Source organism: Sciurus vulgaris (assembly GCF_902686455.1).
Source record: "Sciurus vulgaris genome assembly, chromosome: 1".
NCBI classification, from domain to species: domain Eukaryota; kingdom Metazoa; phylum Chordata; class Mammalia; order Rodentia; family Sciuridae; genus Sciurus; species Sciurus vulgaris.
In genome coordinates this window covers 45,711,002-45,728,280 of record NC_136461.1, presented here as the reverse complement: position 1 = coordinate 45,728,280, position 17,279 = coordinate 45,711,002, and the positions used below count along the sequence as shown (strand labels likewise).

At 42.8% G+C, this 17,279-nt stretch overlaps 1 protein-coding gene across 8 annotated transcripts in view; it reads left to right on the top strand.

Moving 5' to 3' along the window:
- DAB1 (DAB adaptor protein 1) overlaps window positions 1-14,291 on the top strand; it is a 400,428-nt gene extending 386,137 nt beyond the window's left edge. For 7 of the 8 annotated variants that reach the window (XM_079101839.1, XM_079101844.1, XM_079101842.1 and 4 more), the window contains 3 exons: window positions 376-503; window positions 860-970; window positions 13,051-14,291. In XM_079101839.1, the coding sequence (XP_078957965.1) occupies window positions 376-503; window positions 860-955 (224 nt within the window). In that variant the 3' untranslated portion in view covers window positions 956-970; window positions 13,051-14,291. The remainder of the gene's footprint in view (window positions 1-375; window positions 504-859; window positions 971-13,050) is intronic. The other variant, XM_079101840.1, reaches the window with a different exon arrangement.
- Window positions 14,292-17,279: the final 2,988 nt, after the last annotated feature.

Sequence of the window (17,279 nt, the reverse complement as noted above, 5' to 3'; positions counted from 1 at the left end):
GATGAAAAAAGAAACCTAGCCAACCAGCCCAGCATCAGAATCATCTGGAAAGGGCTGGTAAACCAGCTTCTGACTTGGTAGATCTAGGGAAGGCATCCCTAACATTTCCAGAAGATGTTCCTGCTGCGGGTTCAGGGACCATCCCTTGAGAATTGCTACCTTACCCATCAGTGTGGATAAGCTCCTTCCTTAAGATGTGTGAGAAGATAAGCATGTATAGAGGAGGAGTTGGAATGTTTCACTGATTTAGCTTGGGCTGGGGAGAAGAATCCTGTGAATTTTCCAAATGCAAGCAGATCCCTGAGGTTTCTGTGGGATATCTGGTTGCAGTCATGCACTTATGACGTTTCCTCTTTTTGCATGGTCTCCGTGTAGCTCCAACCCCAGCCCCTAGGCAGAGCTCTCCATCCAAATCATCTGCATCCCACGCCAGCGATCCGACCACAGATGATATCTTTGAAGAGGGCTTTGAAAGTCCCAGCAAAAGTGAAGATCAAGAAGCTGTAAGTGAATGGTTTATTGTTTCTGTGCTGATTTCCCTTAAAATTAAACCTTCCATATCGGGAACGGACGGTGCCCAAGGATGCCTACGTGGAAGAGAACACTGGCTTAGCTCAGGTTCTAAAGGGCTGCTGAAGGGGCTTTGTTTTATATTCAACTGAGTCAGCTGCAGAATGCTGTCCCTTTTTTAAGTGGTGAAGAGCAGTTGCATTTGTGGGGTGGCATCCTCCAACTAAAATCGTGCCCTCCTTGAAAGCAAATAACCGATTGTGTGTCCTGCATGAATATATTCCAAGTTGTTTTATATTTTCAGTTGTCGAAAAGAGAAAAAAAAAAGTTTTATCTTCTTGTGTTCTAGCCTGATGGATCACAGGCCTCCTCCACCAGTGATCCATTTGGTGAAGCCAGTGGTGAGCCCCGTGGTGATAATATAAGTCCACAGGCCGGTAGCTAGATAGCGCAGGTCTGGGTAGGTATCTGTCCTTTTGATCTCCTTCACCCTTACACTAGCTGCTTCCCCGCCTGCTCTGCTTGTTCTTGTTTCTGCAGACATAACCCCAGTCTCTGTACGCTGTTGCCTTGCCTGCGCCATATTACCTGTGTCTGCACCATCGCTCCTTGCCCGCGCTCCATACCTGTGTCTGCACCATCTCTCCTTGCCTGGTTTCTACTTTTCACTTTGCTTTTCCTCATGGATGAATGACCTTTGACATATACCAGGAGGTAGGGTTGGGGGACAAAGCAGGGCATGGTCATGTTATTTTATCAGTGATAACTTCTGAGTGGGTGCTGAGTGAGGCATGATCAACACTGCGTGATGCGGATTTAGTTTCCAAAAGCATCGGCATTCTGAGATGGGCGCCTTCTACCCACACAGATAATTTCTCAGTGAGTTGTGGTCCAGATGTTTTAATCTTTGAAGCAAAATGTCACTGCATTTGCCTATATGCCACAGATCTAAAGAGGTCACTAGTCATACACACGAAGAAACCAGACTACGAAGCAAAACCAAGCAGTGCTTGAAATAAGATTGATAGAGGTGTGAGATCATGGAAGCCCCTTTTCGTCCAGCCAGAAAGGGCCCTGTACCGGCTTCTAATGTGACAGTGAAATTCAAAGCCACTTCTGAGGCTCTGCTGTTTTGCACCTGTGTTGTAGTGTGTGATTCGCCACCGAGTCACTTCAGATCCCATCAGCTGCTGCTTTGAGAGAGGTGTACTTACATTTACTACAAGTGTCTTTTGGCACTTGAATTTCAATACATCTGATTTGATCGAAAGAAAGAAGAACTGATGAAGCGAACCTTCTTGGAAAATAGAAGTACACCTTGTTACCCAGACGTGATTTCTGAGGTCACTCCTTGACAAATGTGTTCAAATTTCAGATACTTTCCTAGTTTTCCATAAACACATAGGACTACAAGGTCAAACCCAAAGAGCTCCTTTTTAAAAGTCCTGAACAGCATGATCAGAGCCATTAAAATGGTAAACAGTTTCTGCCATTTATAAGTGGAATCTGAGACTACCTCGGGATCATTCTCTATCCATGCATGGGTTATTTTGACAGTTATTGAAAGCTAATAATGGTATTTTTGAAAGTACATTTTGTTGATAGGTTTTATGATTAAAGAACTTAACATACTATCTATTTGGCCACATATTATAAGAGTTCAATACGTGTAGCAATATATCATGCCATGCAGAACCACCTACTGCTGGCTTAAAAATTCAGCCTTGCAAGACTATTTCAGGAGCTGGTTTATTAATGGTAAAATCTGTATCTTGGAAGGAGAAAAGTTGGGGATTGTGGGAGGACTTCTCAGGATGACTGACCAGGAGGTTTCCAACCCCTTACATATGTTGTGATTCATGTGCCCAACCTTGCCTTGAAAATTCTGATGAATGAAGTAGAGATGGCAAGCCATTCATCAGGGTAACAGTAAACATCATTCAAAATTGAAGTTCTTCTAAAAAACAAAGATGACTTATACCATTTGTAGATCAATGTATCAAACACTTATCTTCATGAGCCTGTTCAGCTCAAGGCAATCCTACAAGCTGAACCGTTTCATGGGGCTTGGTCTGTCCAACATGTGATCCAGAACCTCAAGCCATGGCTGAGTTGCAAATGGACATAGCATGGAATACTGACAAGAACTCAGGATTTGGAACTTGAGTTCAAATCCTAACTCAGCTACTTTGTGGTGGGAAGTCTTGGACAAGAGCTATTATTTCTTTTGAGTATTGTTTTATTCATGTGCTAAAAGAGGCTTATATTATCTATGATGTTAGCTGACATTGCACATATCAAGTCTCTAGCAAGGAGACTGACAAGGAATGCTCAGCTTCAAACTCAAATTATCTAGGTTCTGGGGTAATATTGTCCAAGTTCAGGATCTTATTCCGCCACTCTTAGTCATGTGCCCCTTTTGAGATTTCATAATCATTCCCTAATCTCATTTTCTTCATCCAATAAAAGGGATAAAATTAATGTCTGTTTCATGGAGTTAAACATGAAGTATGTAAAGCCATGTAAATGGAGTTCTTAGTATGGTGTCTGCCACATAGAAAGCATCCCATAGATGTTGGCTGTCATTACCTCCACCACCATCATCATCATCACAGCCACCATCATCACCACCATTACCACCATCTCAGTACTAGTACCACCATCATTATCATCACCATCACCATTATCATCACCATCACCACCATCACTAGTACCAGTACCACCACCATCACTTACCACCATCATCAGTACTAGTACCACAACCACCACCACCATTGCAATCCCACCATAGCCATCATTATTACGCATGTGTTCAAAACATGTTGACTTTCTTCACTACCTTAGATTTTAGACACTTAACCCTTCTGTTGAATAATGCCATTGTCTGGGAGGTTGTATTTGATACCTTTTATGTCCAGATAATTAACTTTCCATGTGCCTCAAAATAGCTTTGGGGTCGGGGTAGAGAAAAGGAAAAGCCTGCTTGGTAGCTCTCTGGATCGCCTGGTCCCATAATCAGAATGATCCCAGTTTGAGGCTCACAGGCCACCTCCCTCTTCCAAAAAATGAGCAGTATTAGATTTACATGTAATTCATGATAAATCCCTTCCAGCTCCAGAGGAGAGCCAGACTGTAATCTTTGGTGAAGCAATTTTCTCCCTTTGAAAGCTTAGCTTGGCCATTTCACAGTTCCCTATCACGAATTGCATGCCAAGGGGCTGGTGCCAGCCTTGCAGACAGATCCTCTAAATACCCACTGGGGAAGCCTGGATGAACTTATCTAGGTCCCTCCATCAACAGCAGCACGATCCACATGAGATCTTTTTGCCTCTGTCCCCTTCACCCATCCATCCAACTAGAAATGTACTGACAGCAATTGCTTAGTGCCTTTCTGGACACGTGGAAAGGACATCCCATGCAGAAATGGTTATGTCTGTGGCTTTATTTTCCCCTCCGCTTTCATATAGCGGGAAAGCAAGTTCCATCCTTCTTATCACCCTTGCAACCATTATCTCCAGCTGTTTTTTATTAGAACTAGCCACACAGTTCTGAGTAAGCAGGGATGGCATCTGTTGATAAGTTAAAGCCGCATCACACCAAAGTAAGAGAAACAGACAGACTCAGTCCCTGCAGGTGGAAGCTTTGGGGCCAGTCGCAAATATTTCTGTTTTAGCAATAAAGGAAAATATCTTCAATTATTTCCCTCCCCCCTGCCTCCACTTTCCTATTGGGAGAATCACATGTCTTTGAAAGACTGAATCAACAGGAGCAAAAAAGAACCAAAGTAATATTATAATGGCTGGTGTGGGAATGGCAGGTAGTTTATACTTCACTGATGTGTTGCTGGAGCAATTTTAAGGGCAAAATGTTAGCTTTTGAGGAGATGAAAGAAAAATGAAAACATTTATTTGGTTAAATGGCTAAGTAAATAAACTGCCTATCAGACTTTCCCAGCTGTCAAGTCAAAGTAGCATCTGTAACAATGGGAATTGTTTGGTCTGTCTCCCTTTGTAGCAATAGATATTGCCATAAATAATAAGTTGCTGTCATTTTTTTAATACTGATCTTCATAGTGGGAACTCATGACATATGAAGTATTACCTGGTAGATTTCTAGCATTCAAGGGACAATAAAGCTGAACTTCAGATGCTTTGGGAGGAGGAATCAAAGAAAGGAAGAAAAAGTGAAAGGATAGAAGGACAGAAGGACAGAAGACAGACACAGAGCCAGGGTTCTTGAGTTCAATGTGGTTCCAAAGATGGTGAATTGGGGCAAACATCTCTCCCCTCATCTAGAGACATACAAATGCAGCAGCTTCCTTTCCAACCGATTCAAGAATCACACAATATCATGAATATGCAAGTGGTTTGTAAGCTTTGAAAATAATAATACATGAATTATTGTTCCTCTTGTTTTAAATAGAACTGAACAACAGAGCCTTAAAGAAATTGCTAAAATAATAAACCAAAGCTGTCCACTTCATGGATATACAATTCAGAGGCAAGCCCAGCCTGTGCTTTGGAGGGAACAGTGACCCACTTGCTCAGACCCTCACAAAGGGCACGCTTAGTTTTCCCAACTGGGAAACTTAAAAGTAGTTCAGGCACAAGGTGTCCAGGGTCTGGTGGGCCCAATACCAAGAGATATTTAAAAACTGGATTGGCAGGAGATAAGTCAGAAGGGACATGGGGAGTGAGGAAGAGGACTGAACTGGAGTGACACCCAGCTCCCTGACATGGCAAGCTAAGTGGTGCCAGTCACTGTGCCACAGAACACAGCAGCATGCTGAGCAGGAAGAAGGCAAGTTCACTTTGGGACCAACTCAGCTTCAGGTGTCCACAAGACATCAAAGTCCAGACACCAGTAAGCTGCTGGATACGACCCCTGAAGGTTAAAAGAGAAACCAGGCTGGAAATGAGGGTTCCAACATGGGTTTCAGCCCGTGGGTGAAAAAGAGTACACTTCCAGGCCAGAGCTTGGTGGACTCTGGCTTACTTATGCTTTGTGGTCTGGCAGCCTATTGCATGTTCTTACTGTTCTAGAAACAGTTCTGCAGCAAAAGACAGAGCATTGGTGTGTGGGTGTAGCAGTGTTCTAATAATATATTATTTACAAAAACAGGCAGCTGCCAGAATTGGCTAACAGATCATAGTTTACTGACCACTAAGTTAGATCATACTCACTGTTTCTAGAATCACTCTGCAGGAGGTAATCTTGCTGCCTTTCTTCCAATACTATTAATAAAATATATTTTTAAATTACTAGCACCATTTCATTCAATCTTCATATGATTCTTAAATATTTTTATCAGTTCATATATATATATATATATATCAGTTCATATATATATATGACAGGTAAGGTAGAGAGGTTAATACCTAAGCCTAAGATTATAATAGGGCTAGGATTGGAATCTACATGCAGATTAAGTAACTCGGGAGCACTCAAAGAGAATCAGAGTTTTTCCACTTGAGTTTAGCAGCATCCTTTTGACATAGTAGATATGTGACATGAGACTGATGGCTTTGTTTCTGACCTTTGGTTTCCTCTTCTATTAAAAAAAAAAAAAGTTCCAAAGACCCTTGCAGCTCAATATTTTAGGACCCTCCACCTTGTCCAGTTCACCCAGAGAAGAACCAGTCCTCAAACAATATCTTCCAACAGCACCTCTTCTTGAGGCAGACTTACTCCCAGCTGCTGACAGAGAAGATAAAAATCCCTAAATTATGACAGATCTATTAGAGTTCCCAAGGTCATCAGCTCCCAGGACCCTTTTCTGGTGATCAGGAACTTATTCTGTAAAGGTCTTGGTGTTATAAAGAGAATTGTTGTCTATACCATCAATGTCCTCATCTGCTACATGACCAGGTCAAAAAAGATGTGCAAAACAGATCATTTAGTCTCATGATCATTGCTGTTATTGATGGGGAAACACAGTATTGATCAGAATTTGTGTAGACACCAACCCACCAGGAAACCAGGTGGTACATTTCTGTAGTCACTGAGAAGGTTTCAGTACTCAAGACCCTAGGAAACTAGTGCATTTGGCAGCATCTCTAAGGTATTATCATTACATCCCTCCTGAATTTTGAAGAATGTTATACCCTAACAACTAGACTTTTAGGTTGAAACTAATCACAAAACTTAATTTTTCCTTGAAAAAACAAAGGAAGGGAAGAAAGACTCCTACCCCTTAAGATCATTCATGTTGTATGAGCTCACTTATTCTCACGATCTCATTCGGTAGATATTACAAACATGGTTTTACAGATAAGGAAACTGAGGCCCAGCAAGGGAAAATGCTTGCCTAACTTCATACAGGTACTTAGGAGGATTGCTGAAATCTTGATGGTTCCAAAACCCCATGCATTTTCTATCACTCACCCACACATGGATTCAGATGGAACTCTGCATGTTTCCAGTCTCATTTTTGCTCTTCTGCCTTCTACCACCTTTCTTCAATTGCCAAGCCTGGAAAGTTGAAGTCCCCACTGAACCTGATCACATGCTAGAGCTAAAAGACCATGAGGCTGAAGCTGTTGCCTGCACAGGATGGTGCTGAGGGACTCAAGCTTTGCTCAGCTCCTGTCTCCAGTCTGGCCCCTGACTTGGGTTGGCACTGATCTCACCCAGCCTGGGCATAGATGAGCTCGCTCAGCAAGCAGACTGCATGGTGCACCTTGACCTCACCTCTGAGACCATCTTTCTCAGCTTGCAGTGTCTTCTCCTCACTAGTAAAGATACGTGTCTTTTGACATACCTTTGGTCAGTGTGGCCAAGCTTTCCAAAAACACATAACAAACATTAAATGGGAATAGTCAAAAGAACAATTTAGGTGGCTTCCAAGAGGGTCATGTTGTAATGTGATATAGGAAACACTTGCCCTTATAGTTCATGCCAATGAGCCAGGAACAGGGACAGAAACAAGTAAGCCAGGACAGAAATGAAGTCCAAGCCCTGGGCCACGCCCCGGCTCTCCACTCTCTCCCACAAGGCACCTCAGTCTCTTTATCCAGAGCAGGAGTTGTGAGACAAGGGCTTGCAGTTTGATATTCAAGAAGTGGGCATGCGTGGCAGTGGGCAAGACAATGGGCCTCAGAAAACCTGGGACAATTATAGGAAGCTCTAGAAAAACCAATCTAGACTGCAGTGATCAGGAACAGATCTGCAGTTGCTGGCCCTGGGATGTGATTGACTGAGAGGGACACAAGGGAGGTTGTTAGGGTGAGGAAATGTTTTGTAGCTCACACACGTGAATAGATTTGTCACAACTTATCAAATGGTACATTTAAAAGAATATACTTTATTATGTATAAATTATAACTCAATAAGGTTGATTTAAAAATAATGAAGGGAATAGGTAAGTTGATAGAGAAGGAAAGTCCATTAGCAGTTACCAGGGGATGTGGGTGGAAGGAATAGGATGTTATTGCTTAATGGGTATAGAGTTTGTTTGCGGTGGAGTTTTGGAAATAGTAGTGATGGTTACATGACATCATCAACATCATTAATGCCACCAAACCCTAGGTTAAAATGGCCAGTGTTATATTACTTATATTTTACCATAGTAAAAATACCTTTATGAAAAGAAAAAAAAAAAAAAAAAGAAGAAAGAGAGAGGGGAACAAGAAACTGGTTGTGTCTAAGCACTGCCCTACGCTGTCTGAGCAACCTTGGGCCCGTCACCACCCTGGGAAATGTGGTTTCTTTGCTGAAATGGAGATGGGAGCACCAAGGGTACACCCCAGTGAGGAGCTCAAGGGGGATCATGGGTATGATATGGGAAAGTCCTTTGTAGCCTGTAGAATTTTCTGTAAACATACGCTATTATTTCTCTAATTCTCTGAGTCCACTCGGCTGCTATACATGAGCACATAATTCATACTTAAAGAAATCACAGAACAGTCTGCAAACAGCGGAAGTCTCTTATCCACAGGGCCTGCAGCCAGGTCTTTAGATTAACTCTGCATTCATTCTGCACACTTCCCTGGGCTGATCCAGCACCATTGTTATATTTCATAATGGAGAGCCCATTTGCAGATGCACCTATGTGCTATGAAGGAAAAGCAATTTGAACTGATACCCACAGGTGATTATTAAGCCTAAAACCATCTCTGAGAAGGGAGGATAAAACACAAATCCAGACACAAGGGGTCCAGTCTTTTTGAGGGTATCTCCCTGTGCCAGGTCCCTGTGTGCTAGAGGAACACTGTGTTTCCTCCTTTCGTCCTTACTCCCCATTCCTCTTTCAGAGGGACCTCTGTCTACTCTCTCATGAGGACTCTGGCACCCAGGGGAGTGGGACTCAGGAGTCCTGGGGTTACTAAGTGGGAGATGGTAAGGAAGAATACAGCCCCTGACAGCCAGGTTTTGGTGTTCTCTGTTGAGCATCAATAACTTCACATGGGTCAGCATCAGACAGGGCCACTCAGGGACGATGACGGGCCAAGACAAATCATGGCCACTCACAGTCATGGCCCAGCATGAGCAAAACATAAACAGTGTCCCAACTGTAAAAATGTAAAAATAACCAAGCCCCCTTCTCCCCCAGCTTTAACCTTGCTCCATCCTTCCTTTCAGACAACAATTATTAAGATCATCGTAGAACTAACCCCACTTTGTGATATCATCCAAGTCAGAGAAAAACTTACTTTTTGACCTTCATCCAACTCATTTAACAGTAGCCCACATCCTATGATGAAATGCTCGCTGGTTCCCCTCTCTGCAGTGAGGGGTAACTTGGTCAACTCCAGGTGGTTCCAGGGGGTCTCAGGCTGCAAGGCACTGGCAGCAGGAACAGAAACTGAGGGCTTCCCAACTCCAGACTCTGAGCACATGGGGTATTTAACTTAGGGAAAAGCCTGGAGGGCTTATTTTGTTCTAGTTTTTACTGTATGGTATCCATTTACTTGTGGTTCTCTGAAGATATTCAGGTCAAAATCACAGAGAAGCTTAAAGTTCCTAAGCATTTGCCAACATCCATTAAGAAAAGAGACATTCATTTACTCATCTATACCTGCATGTTCTTTGTTGTTAGTGGATATGTCTCTTGCTCGGAATTTGGGCTGCTGGTGTACAAGGCATTGGACCTCAGGGCAGACACACTAGGCGATGACTTGACAGGAGTGGAGAGGGAGATCTACATGAGGCACTGCGGGAGTCTGGAACAGAGACTCCCCCTCGCTGAGAAGTCCAGGAAAGACTTTCTGTTTGAGCCAGATCTTAAAGCACCAACTCTCATGTCCTAAAGGCCCAAAGGAAATGTCTGAGCAATGTCTCAGAGATGGGAAAATTCTGCCATGCTGGGAAAAACCCAGAATGGGGTCAGGAAGGTGGGACATGGGAGGAAGTAGAGGTAGGTGAGGGTGGTGGGGAAGGAGGCGCCATATTGGACAGGCTTGTGTTCCATCCCAAGGAGTTTGCATTATCCTCCTGAGTTCGGAGGCCATTTCAGGCAGGAGACTAGCATGACCAAATCCATTTCAGAAAGATCATGCTGGCAGAAGTAGAAAGAAAGATTTTTTTTTAATACATGATTTATGTAACCTGAAGGTTGAGCTTTGATTCATGGTCTAGTAGGGGTATTTATTAGCTCTAATGGACTACAAGACTAATGGGCCTTGTGTGCCCAGCTAAAGAGCTCCAACCTTACCCCTGGGTGATGGCAAGACTTTGAAAAATTTGAGGCAGGGCAGAGATGTGTCATTATCTGCCCAAAGAAAACAATCCCCCCACCCAAAAAACAAAAAAAATCACTCCACAGTGGGTTGCGATATTGCATGATTCCATTTAGGCTTTTTGGAATATTGAAAGCAGCTTGAAGACTCCATCATGACCTTGCCAGAAACCAGGTTGGAAATTTCTGGATCAAATGATTTCTTAGCTCCCCTCTAGCTCTGACAGTCTAAGGTTCTGTAACGAGGAAGGTGAAGCTATTGCCAAAACGTATAATGCATCACGGTGTCAGACTTTGGGATTATCTGCTGCTTGGGGTTTTCCACACCACTGCTCCCCTTCATTAGTGGGGATAATTGAGAGTTGACTGCAGTTGGTACCGCTGTTGTGATGGGTATTTGAAGCTAAATTCCGGCAAGCAGGAGATGTGTGAATATTTATCTCGGCTGCAGAAAGTGAATGCAGCGTGGCATTAATTACCCCGTCTGCGCCTGCTGTCGTCCCCTGTTTTTAGGTGTCATTCTCAGTTGGATAAATTAGTTTCCAAAATTAGAATAGAGCAAATTGTAGGGTGAGATCAAGCCAGCCTGACTTCTTAGGGCATCCGGAAAGAATGGGCTGAGAAAGTCGACCCAAGACACATGCAGATGCGTCCTTGAAGCCCAGTGTAGGCAAAAGAAAACGTTTCTTCCCAGTCCTGTGCTTAACTATTTTTCTTCGTTTATTCTCCCTACTCTACCTCTAGCACGCACAAAGGGCGCACACACACACACACACACACACACACACACACACACACACACACACACACAGTGATGCTCATGTTTGAGCTTTACAACAGATATTTGAAACAGTCAAAGATAGATCAGGTACTTAATAAATCATCTTGCTATACTTTTTGATCAATTGGATTTTGAAAGAATGAAGCCAAGTAGAAGTGTTTAGGACAGAGGGATCACAACAGTGAAGAAAGTATAAACTGTCACCGTCATTCACTGACAAAACGGACGCTCTTTGAGGACCACAGTCTGCGTTGTATATGTAAAATGGCAGAAGGTGCCGGCAGGCAGTGACCTGGAGGAAGGGTGTGGAAGAACGACTTCGGGACCTTCAGCCATTGGACATTGGAAGAAGGATTGCACTTCTTTCCGTTTCCAAGGGCAGTATGAGTGTGTGGGTGGGAAGCACAAAGGGACCTATAAGCACTGTTAGGTTGGGAAATAGGGTGCTTCTGAGGGTAGGGAATTCCCAGAAAAACCCAAACAGTGAAACCTGGAGGAAAACACCCTGGGGCACAGCCCTGGGTTCTACTCTTGGCTGGTTCCTTAGTAACTGTGTGGTGCAGGGGGCCAGGCGGGTACAGCCAGTGCCCCTGCAGATTGCTCACCTCTGCCCTGGTGGGCCTGGGCGTTACCTCCCAGGCCCCTACTTTGCAATAGAAAGCAAGCAGGACAACACATCAGGCAGGAGAAGCAGCACCATCACCTTGGGGCTGCACAGCCTCTCTGAACTTGAGTTTTTATCTGCAAAATGAAGATGGAAGGAATAAAATCTGCTCCCAGGACAGTTAGGTAGATAAAATAAGACATAAAGGTGCTTTGTAAACTCTGAAGCACTTTACAGCTGGACGGATGAGTTGGTCTCTCTTAGCAGCTGCTGTAGTAGACTAGAAAAACACTGGGCCCAGTTTTCAGGTCTCCTGCCTCCAGACTTATTAGCATTGTGACCATGGGCAAATTACTTAACTTCTCTGTGCTTGATTTCTGACTTGGGAAAGAGAGCGCACCTGCTGTCCAAGGTGGTTGTGATGAGTTAAAAAGGCAGTGTACTTAAAAATACCTAGTATGGTGCCAGATACATAATAGGAGCTCACAAAATGCCCAATTCATTCTGAAGTTTCCAGAAAATGAGCAAAGGAAAAAGGACTAACATGCATTTGGCAGGAGGTAGAACAACATGTAAAATATGGCAGAATCAAGATGTGAGTGTGCTCACAATTTTAGCAGAAGGGCCTGAGCCTGCCTTGAGTATGGATCTGATGTGCTTGGTCAGTGCACACTGGGTCATCTCAACGTGAGCCAAAGTCAGATGTGGCTTGGACAGGGACAGACACCCATTCCCATCTGCAGTTGGTTTCCTGCATTGTGCCGGTGAAAACCTCTGCCTGGGTCCTGGGATAGCTCCTTGGGGGCAGGCAAATGAATGGCCAAACCAGAAACAACAGGTTGAAATGGAAACAAGCCCTAGAAGCTTTTGACTAAGAGCTAAAGGCCACCTTCTGTCTCCCTTGCTTGCCGGTCACTCCTTCACCATTGCTTATGGAAGCCAAGTGCAGTTTGAAACAGCACGTTAGTGGTCTAGACTAGACACCGTGAAACAGTGCTGGGCAAGTATCCGTGGACCCATCCTGACTGTGACGATTCTCTGAGGACCCTATCCTCCCCAGCCTTGTGCAGGATGTTTTCTATGGATTATTTCTAGTTCTCTCAAGAACTCTCCAGGGAAAGCAGTTTTAGTTACATTTCATGCTTGAAGAAGCTGGGACTCAAAAAGGATAAATGCCTTGCCCATATCACACAAGATACAGGTCCAACTCCACCCACTAGATCATGCTAAAGCAGTCCCCACTTAAAAGCCAAGGACAGAACTGGGTGAGTAGTTTTGTGTGTGTGTGTGTGTGTGTGTGTGTGATAAAAAAAGTGTCCAAAATGATATGCACAGTGATTGAGTAATCCAAAAATAACCTAAGGTCATCCATCATCCACTGTCACCTTTCTGTCTTGAATTTCGACCCCTCTCGCCTTAAGCTGTCCCAGAACATCCCACCTGGAAAGGGCAGGTCTCATTCTGTCCCTCTGTCCACAGGAGCCAGAGCCTCTCTATGCGCAGATCAACCGACCTAAGAAGTAGCATCGATGTGAGCTCGTGGTGGGACTTCAAGACTGGCACAGGAATCAGCATGGCGACAGGCTCTCTTGTATTCTTTCACCTCACCTCATCTCACAAAGAAATTCACTATTGCCCGATGGAACTCCTTCTGAAGAGGGAACTAAGCATTTTCGGCAACCAATGGCAGATATCTATGGCAGCACAAAAAAAAAAAAAAAATCACAGAAGTATATATATACATATATATATAAAACACCCAACATTAAGTCACAAATCAAGCAAATACTTACCCAACAAATATTCTGAGCTCTCTTAGCTGGGTTTAAAATGACCTGGGATATAAAATCATAATTCTGTTTTATTTCTCTACCTGTTGACCACTGTAGAGACAGCAAATTTGGAGTGACAGGCATCAAAGAATTGCAACAAGGTTGGCACTGACTTCTTTTAGGTGAAATCAAGGGGTCCTCTGTGACCACAATATCATCATCATGCATCTGCCTTCTGGCATATGAGTGTTTCCAACGCTCCACAGGGCTTGGTCTGCCATCCCCCACCCCCGCCTTTCCTTTCTTTGTCATGTTTGAAAATTAATGGGTGTATAAATTTTTGTATTGCTTTTGACTTTTTTTTAGATATGGGTGAAGAAATCTAACTGGGAAAAAAAAAGCCTCTTATTATGAAGTAATTAACTTGAAATCACAAGACAAATAAGTGATTGATTATTCGTTATGATCAAGAATGTTGCCAAAATGACCCTTTAGTTATTCTACAACCTGGTGAAGAAGGACAGTTTCGGTTTGAACCTTCATTCTGTGCGTAGGAAAGGACATCAAATCTCATTGATGAGAAAGATGGAAAATGCGTCTGGTTTCCTAAGAAGTTCTAAACTCTGAGTACAAAAAAATGATATTTTTATTTTTCCGATACTTTGCTGCTGAGATACTATGCAGACAAGTGTCTTCTCCACGTGCCATTTTCAAAGAAAAGTCATTTGCCAAATAATTCTGGTACAATCCTGGTAATGTGGTTTGGGATCTTAAACACTGACTTTCTGATGGAACAATGATGACATAAACCTTCAGCAGAACAAACTGATTCCGTGGTCAAAATGGTTCATCTCTCTTTTTGTACATCCGAAAATTCAAATGGGATTTTTATTTTGTAACTTGAAAAAAAAAAAAAAAACCTTACCATTAAACTCTTTAAATATTTAAGGGAAATGGCTTTAAGGAGTTCTAATGAAAAAAAAAATTGTCAGTTTTTTTTTTTGTAAATATAAATGTTAATGAAAATGCTTTTTAATCATGCCATTACACTGTAGAGAAGGTGGCAGGCTGAGGGTTAGGGGTGATCGTTGATGGATAGGGCTCACTTTCTGGATGTTCTGCTGGAGCAGATGCTAGGAAGGAGGTCAGGGACAGCCGGCGGGAGCATCTGGCCAATCAGCAGCTGGGGAAAAAGAAGGGGACCCGCCTTCCACCAGCCTGCCCACACGGTGTGCAGAAGAGAAACCAGGCAGCTCCCGTTAGAAGGCCTGGCCTTCAGATTCCCATACTTACCCTGCTCTCCATACCCACCCACCCCCTCCATAAATCACAGACTCTATTCGAAACAGAGGGTTTAAGCTTCCTGTTTTTACATTGATGGGACCAAAAGTGCAGTGTTCGGTTCATATGTTCAGCACATGATTTTCATAAAGAATTATATATTTTTGCCCTACAGAGGATTGTTATACAGGTCCAACGTGTTTTCCCAATGTTCCTATGCAGTTGCAGTATGTTGAATTTAGTGGTTTAACACTAAGAAGAAAACTTTAAAGAATCATGTGATTCACTGGATTGGGGATGATTCTTATTACTTGGTTTAAAATTTGAAAAGTAGAATTTGCATTGGTTTGACTGATTTAAATAAGCCTGTATGCTCTGGCTCTTCATATGACTAGAAATGAAAATGATTCGGAAGATTAATTATAAAATGATTGTACATTTTATTCTCAAAAAAATGAAAGAAAAAAGTGATATACGAAGGTGATTGTTGCTATCACAATCAGGTCATTGGAATCAGATGGGGGGGTAGAAAAACTGACCAAATGTCCATTAGATAATATGTGTCAATGTCATCCTATTGTGGAAGATTCCAAGAACCAGAAAAGCAAGAAGGCCATGTACCATCTTTAGCATCAGCTGGGGTCCCAGATCCCTCCGGCTCATACTATAATTAGACAGCGCTCTCACATGAAGGAGAAGAGGGGGAAGGTGGGATAAGCAGGGGAGTTGTCCTGAAACCAGTTTGACTGTGCTTTCTGGAAATTTGATAAGGTGGGCAGTTCCCGGGGGGGAAATTGCCTCAGCTGCTGTTCTCCACAATCCTGACTCTATCCAGTGGTGCTATGTTCTCCCTCAACGTGGTCATCTTGAGTTTGTCCAACAGTAGCACACCATCATGCCAGTGCTCTGGGTTGCTTCTGATGCATTCAGAGTGAAATCTAGCTGATGTTTCCAGTGCACTGTCCGGAGTTAATTTCATAGCAGAGAGTGACGGGCCAATGGCTTGTCATCATTCATTGAACATGCTTGAAAATGTAACTGGCTCTGAGCTTAGAGAAGATGCCCATATGATGCATTAAAGGGGGAAATAAAGTTAAGATTTTAAACTGCCATCTATATTCTCATTGGCAGAATTCTGATTTTTTTTTTCCAAGCGCTGTTGGGTGAGCCCAGAAACACCGTACCCTATCCCAGGAATACAGTGACATTTCCACACAAGAGCTGAGGTGCCAATACCAAAAGAGCATGAGGAGTCTGCACAGTTCTGGTTAGATCAATAGAAAAATCCATGTACGCAACTGTTAATTCCTCATCCTTCACTAGCACTAAATTTGTCACTTTAAATTTTGAACCAGGGAAATGCCACCTGTCGTTCTGTCCCCATCCCCATAGCTCTTCAATCTTTACATGCCGCAACACTTTTTTGATAACTTGTACTCATCCCAGTGTCTACTGAAACCCCATCATGTAATGTACCAGGCACCTTCTTTAAAAAAAAAAAAAAAAAAAAAAAATGTTTACTCTGTGGGTTTGATTCATTTCAATTTCTGCGTTCTGACACATATTTTTTTAATAAAGATGAGAAAGAGAAAATGACTGTTGCAGTACATTTCTAGACCTACTTTAACTTTACCTCAGATGACAGTTTGTTAACATATATGGACACATTATTTTTAACTTTATGTACAATGCATTCAACAGAACAGCGAAATTTTTAGAAATTTTCCATTAATTTCTGTAACACGCCATGTAAAACTGTTACAAATAAACATGTTTGAGAACAACAGTTTAGCCTGGCTTTATTCCATCAGTTTCCACCGGATAATCAGGCAATGGATTTGGAGGAGGTAATCACTTCTGTTTCCATCTGCCCGGAGGCTGGCCTCTGCCTCCCTGATCCTGGTCGAGAGCAAACCTGCCTGGGGCATCAGATCAGGCCACCCTCAGCCTTCAGCTGAACTCAGGCACTTCCTGTGCTTCTGAAAGCAGCCCTGCTAGCGAGAGCGAGAGCGGAAGACGTTAGGAAAGGCAGACCCTGGGGAGATATGGTGCTTGGACCTCAGGTAGCATGGAACTTTCAAAATTAGGGATGACCCCCTGTGGATTGGTGTCTTCTTAAAGAAAATCTACTAAACTGGATTGGAAAACCAAGGTGACCCTAGACTGTGATAGAGTTCCCTCCTTTCATTTGAAGGTCATCTGCCTTAAGTCCCTTAAAGCATTTATGTTCCTTCACGTTCTCCACACATTCATGTCAAGAAAAAATGTCTGAAGCTGAATTTTTACTTTAATGTGTATGAAAGAACAGAAAAAAATCTATATATGTATATGTGTGTATATATATATATATGTATGTGTATATATGTGTGTTTGTGTGGTTTTTATCTCCTTTTTTAACTACATCAGTTTATCCATCCAATAATCAACCAGATTACAGACTACAATTAGGTTATTGAGATGCCAAAAACCACTTCTGTTTAGGAATGGTTATGTTAATGATTGCAGAAACACAAACCCTCAATCTGGCCTTGTTATACAGAAAGTATTAAACAGATGTTTTCACCAACTTTGAGAAAATGAGAGAACTGGTTTACATTACAGCAAAATAAATTTGGAACAGATGAAAGAAACAACTCCCATACAGTAAGAAGTGAT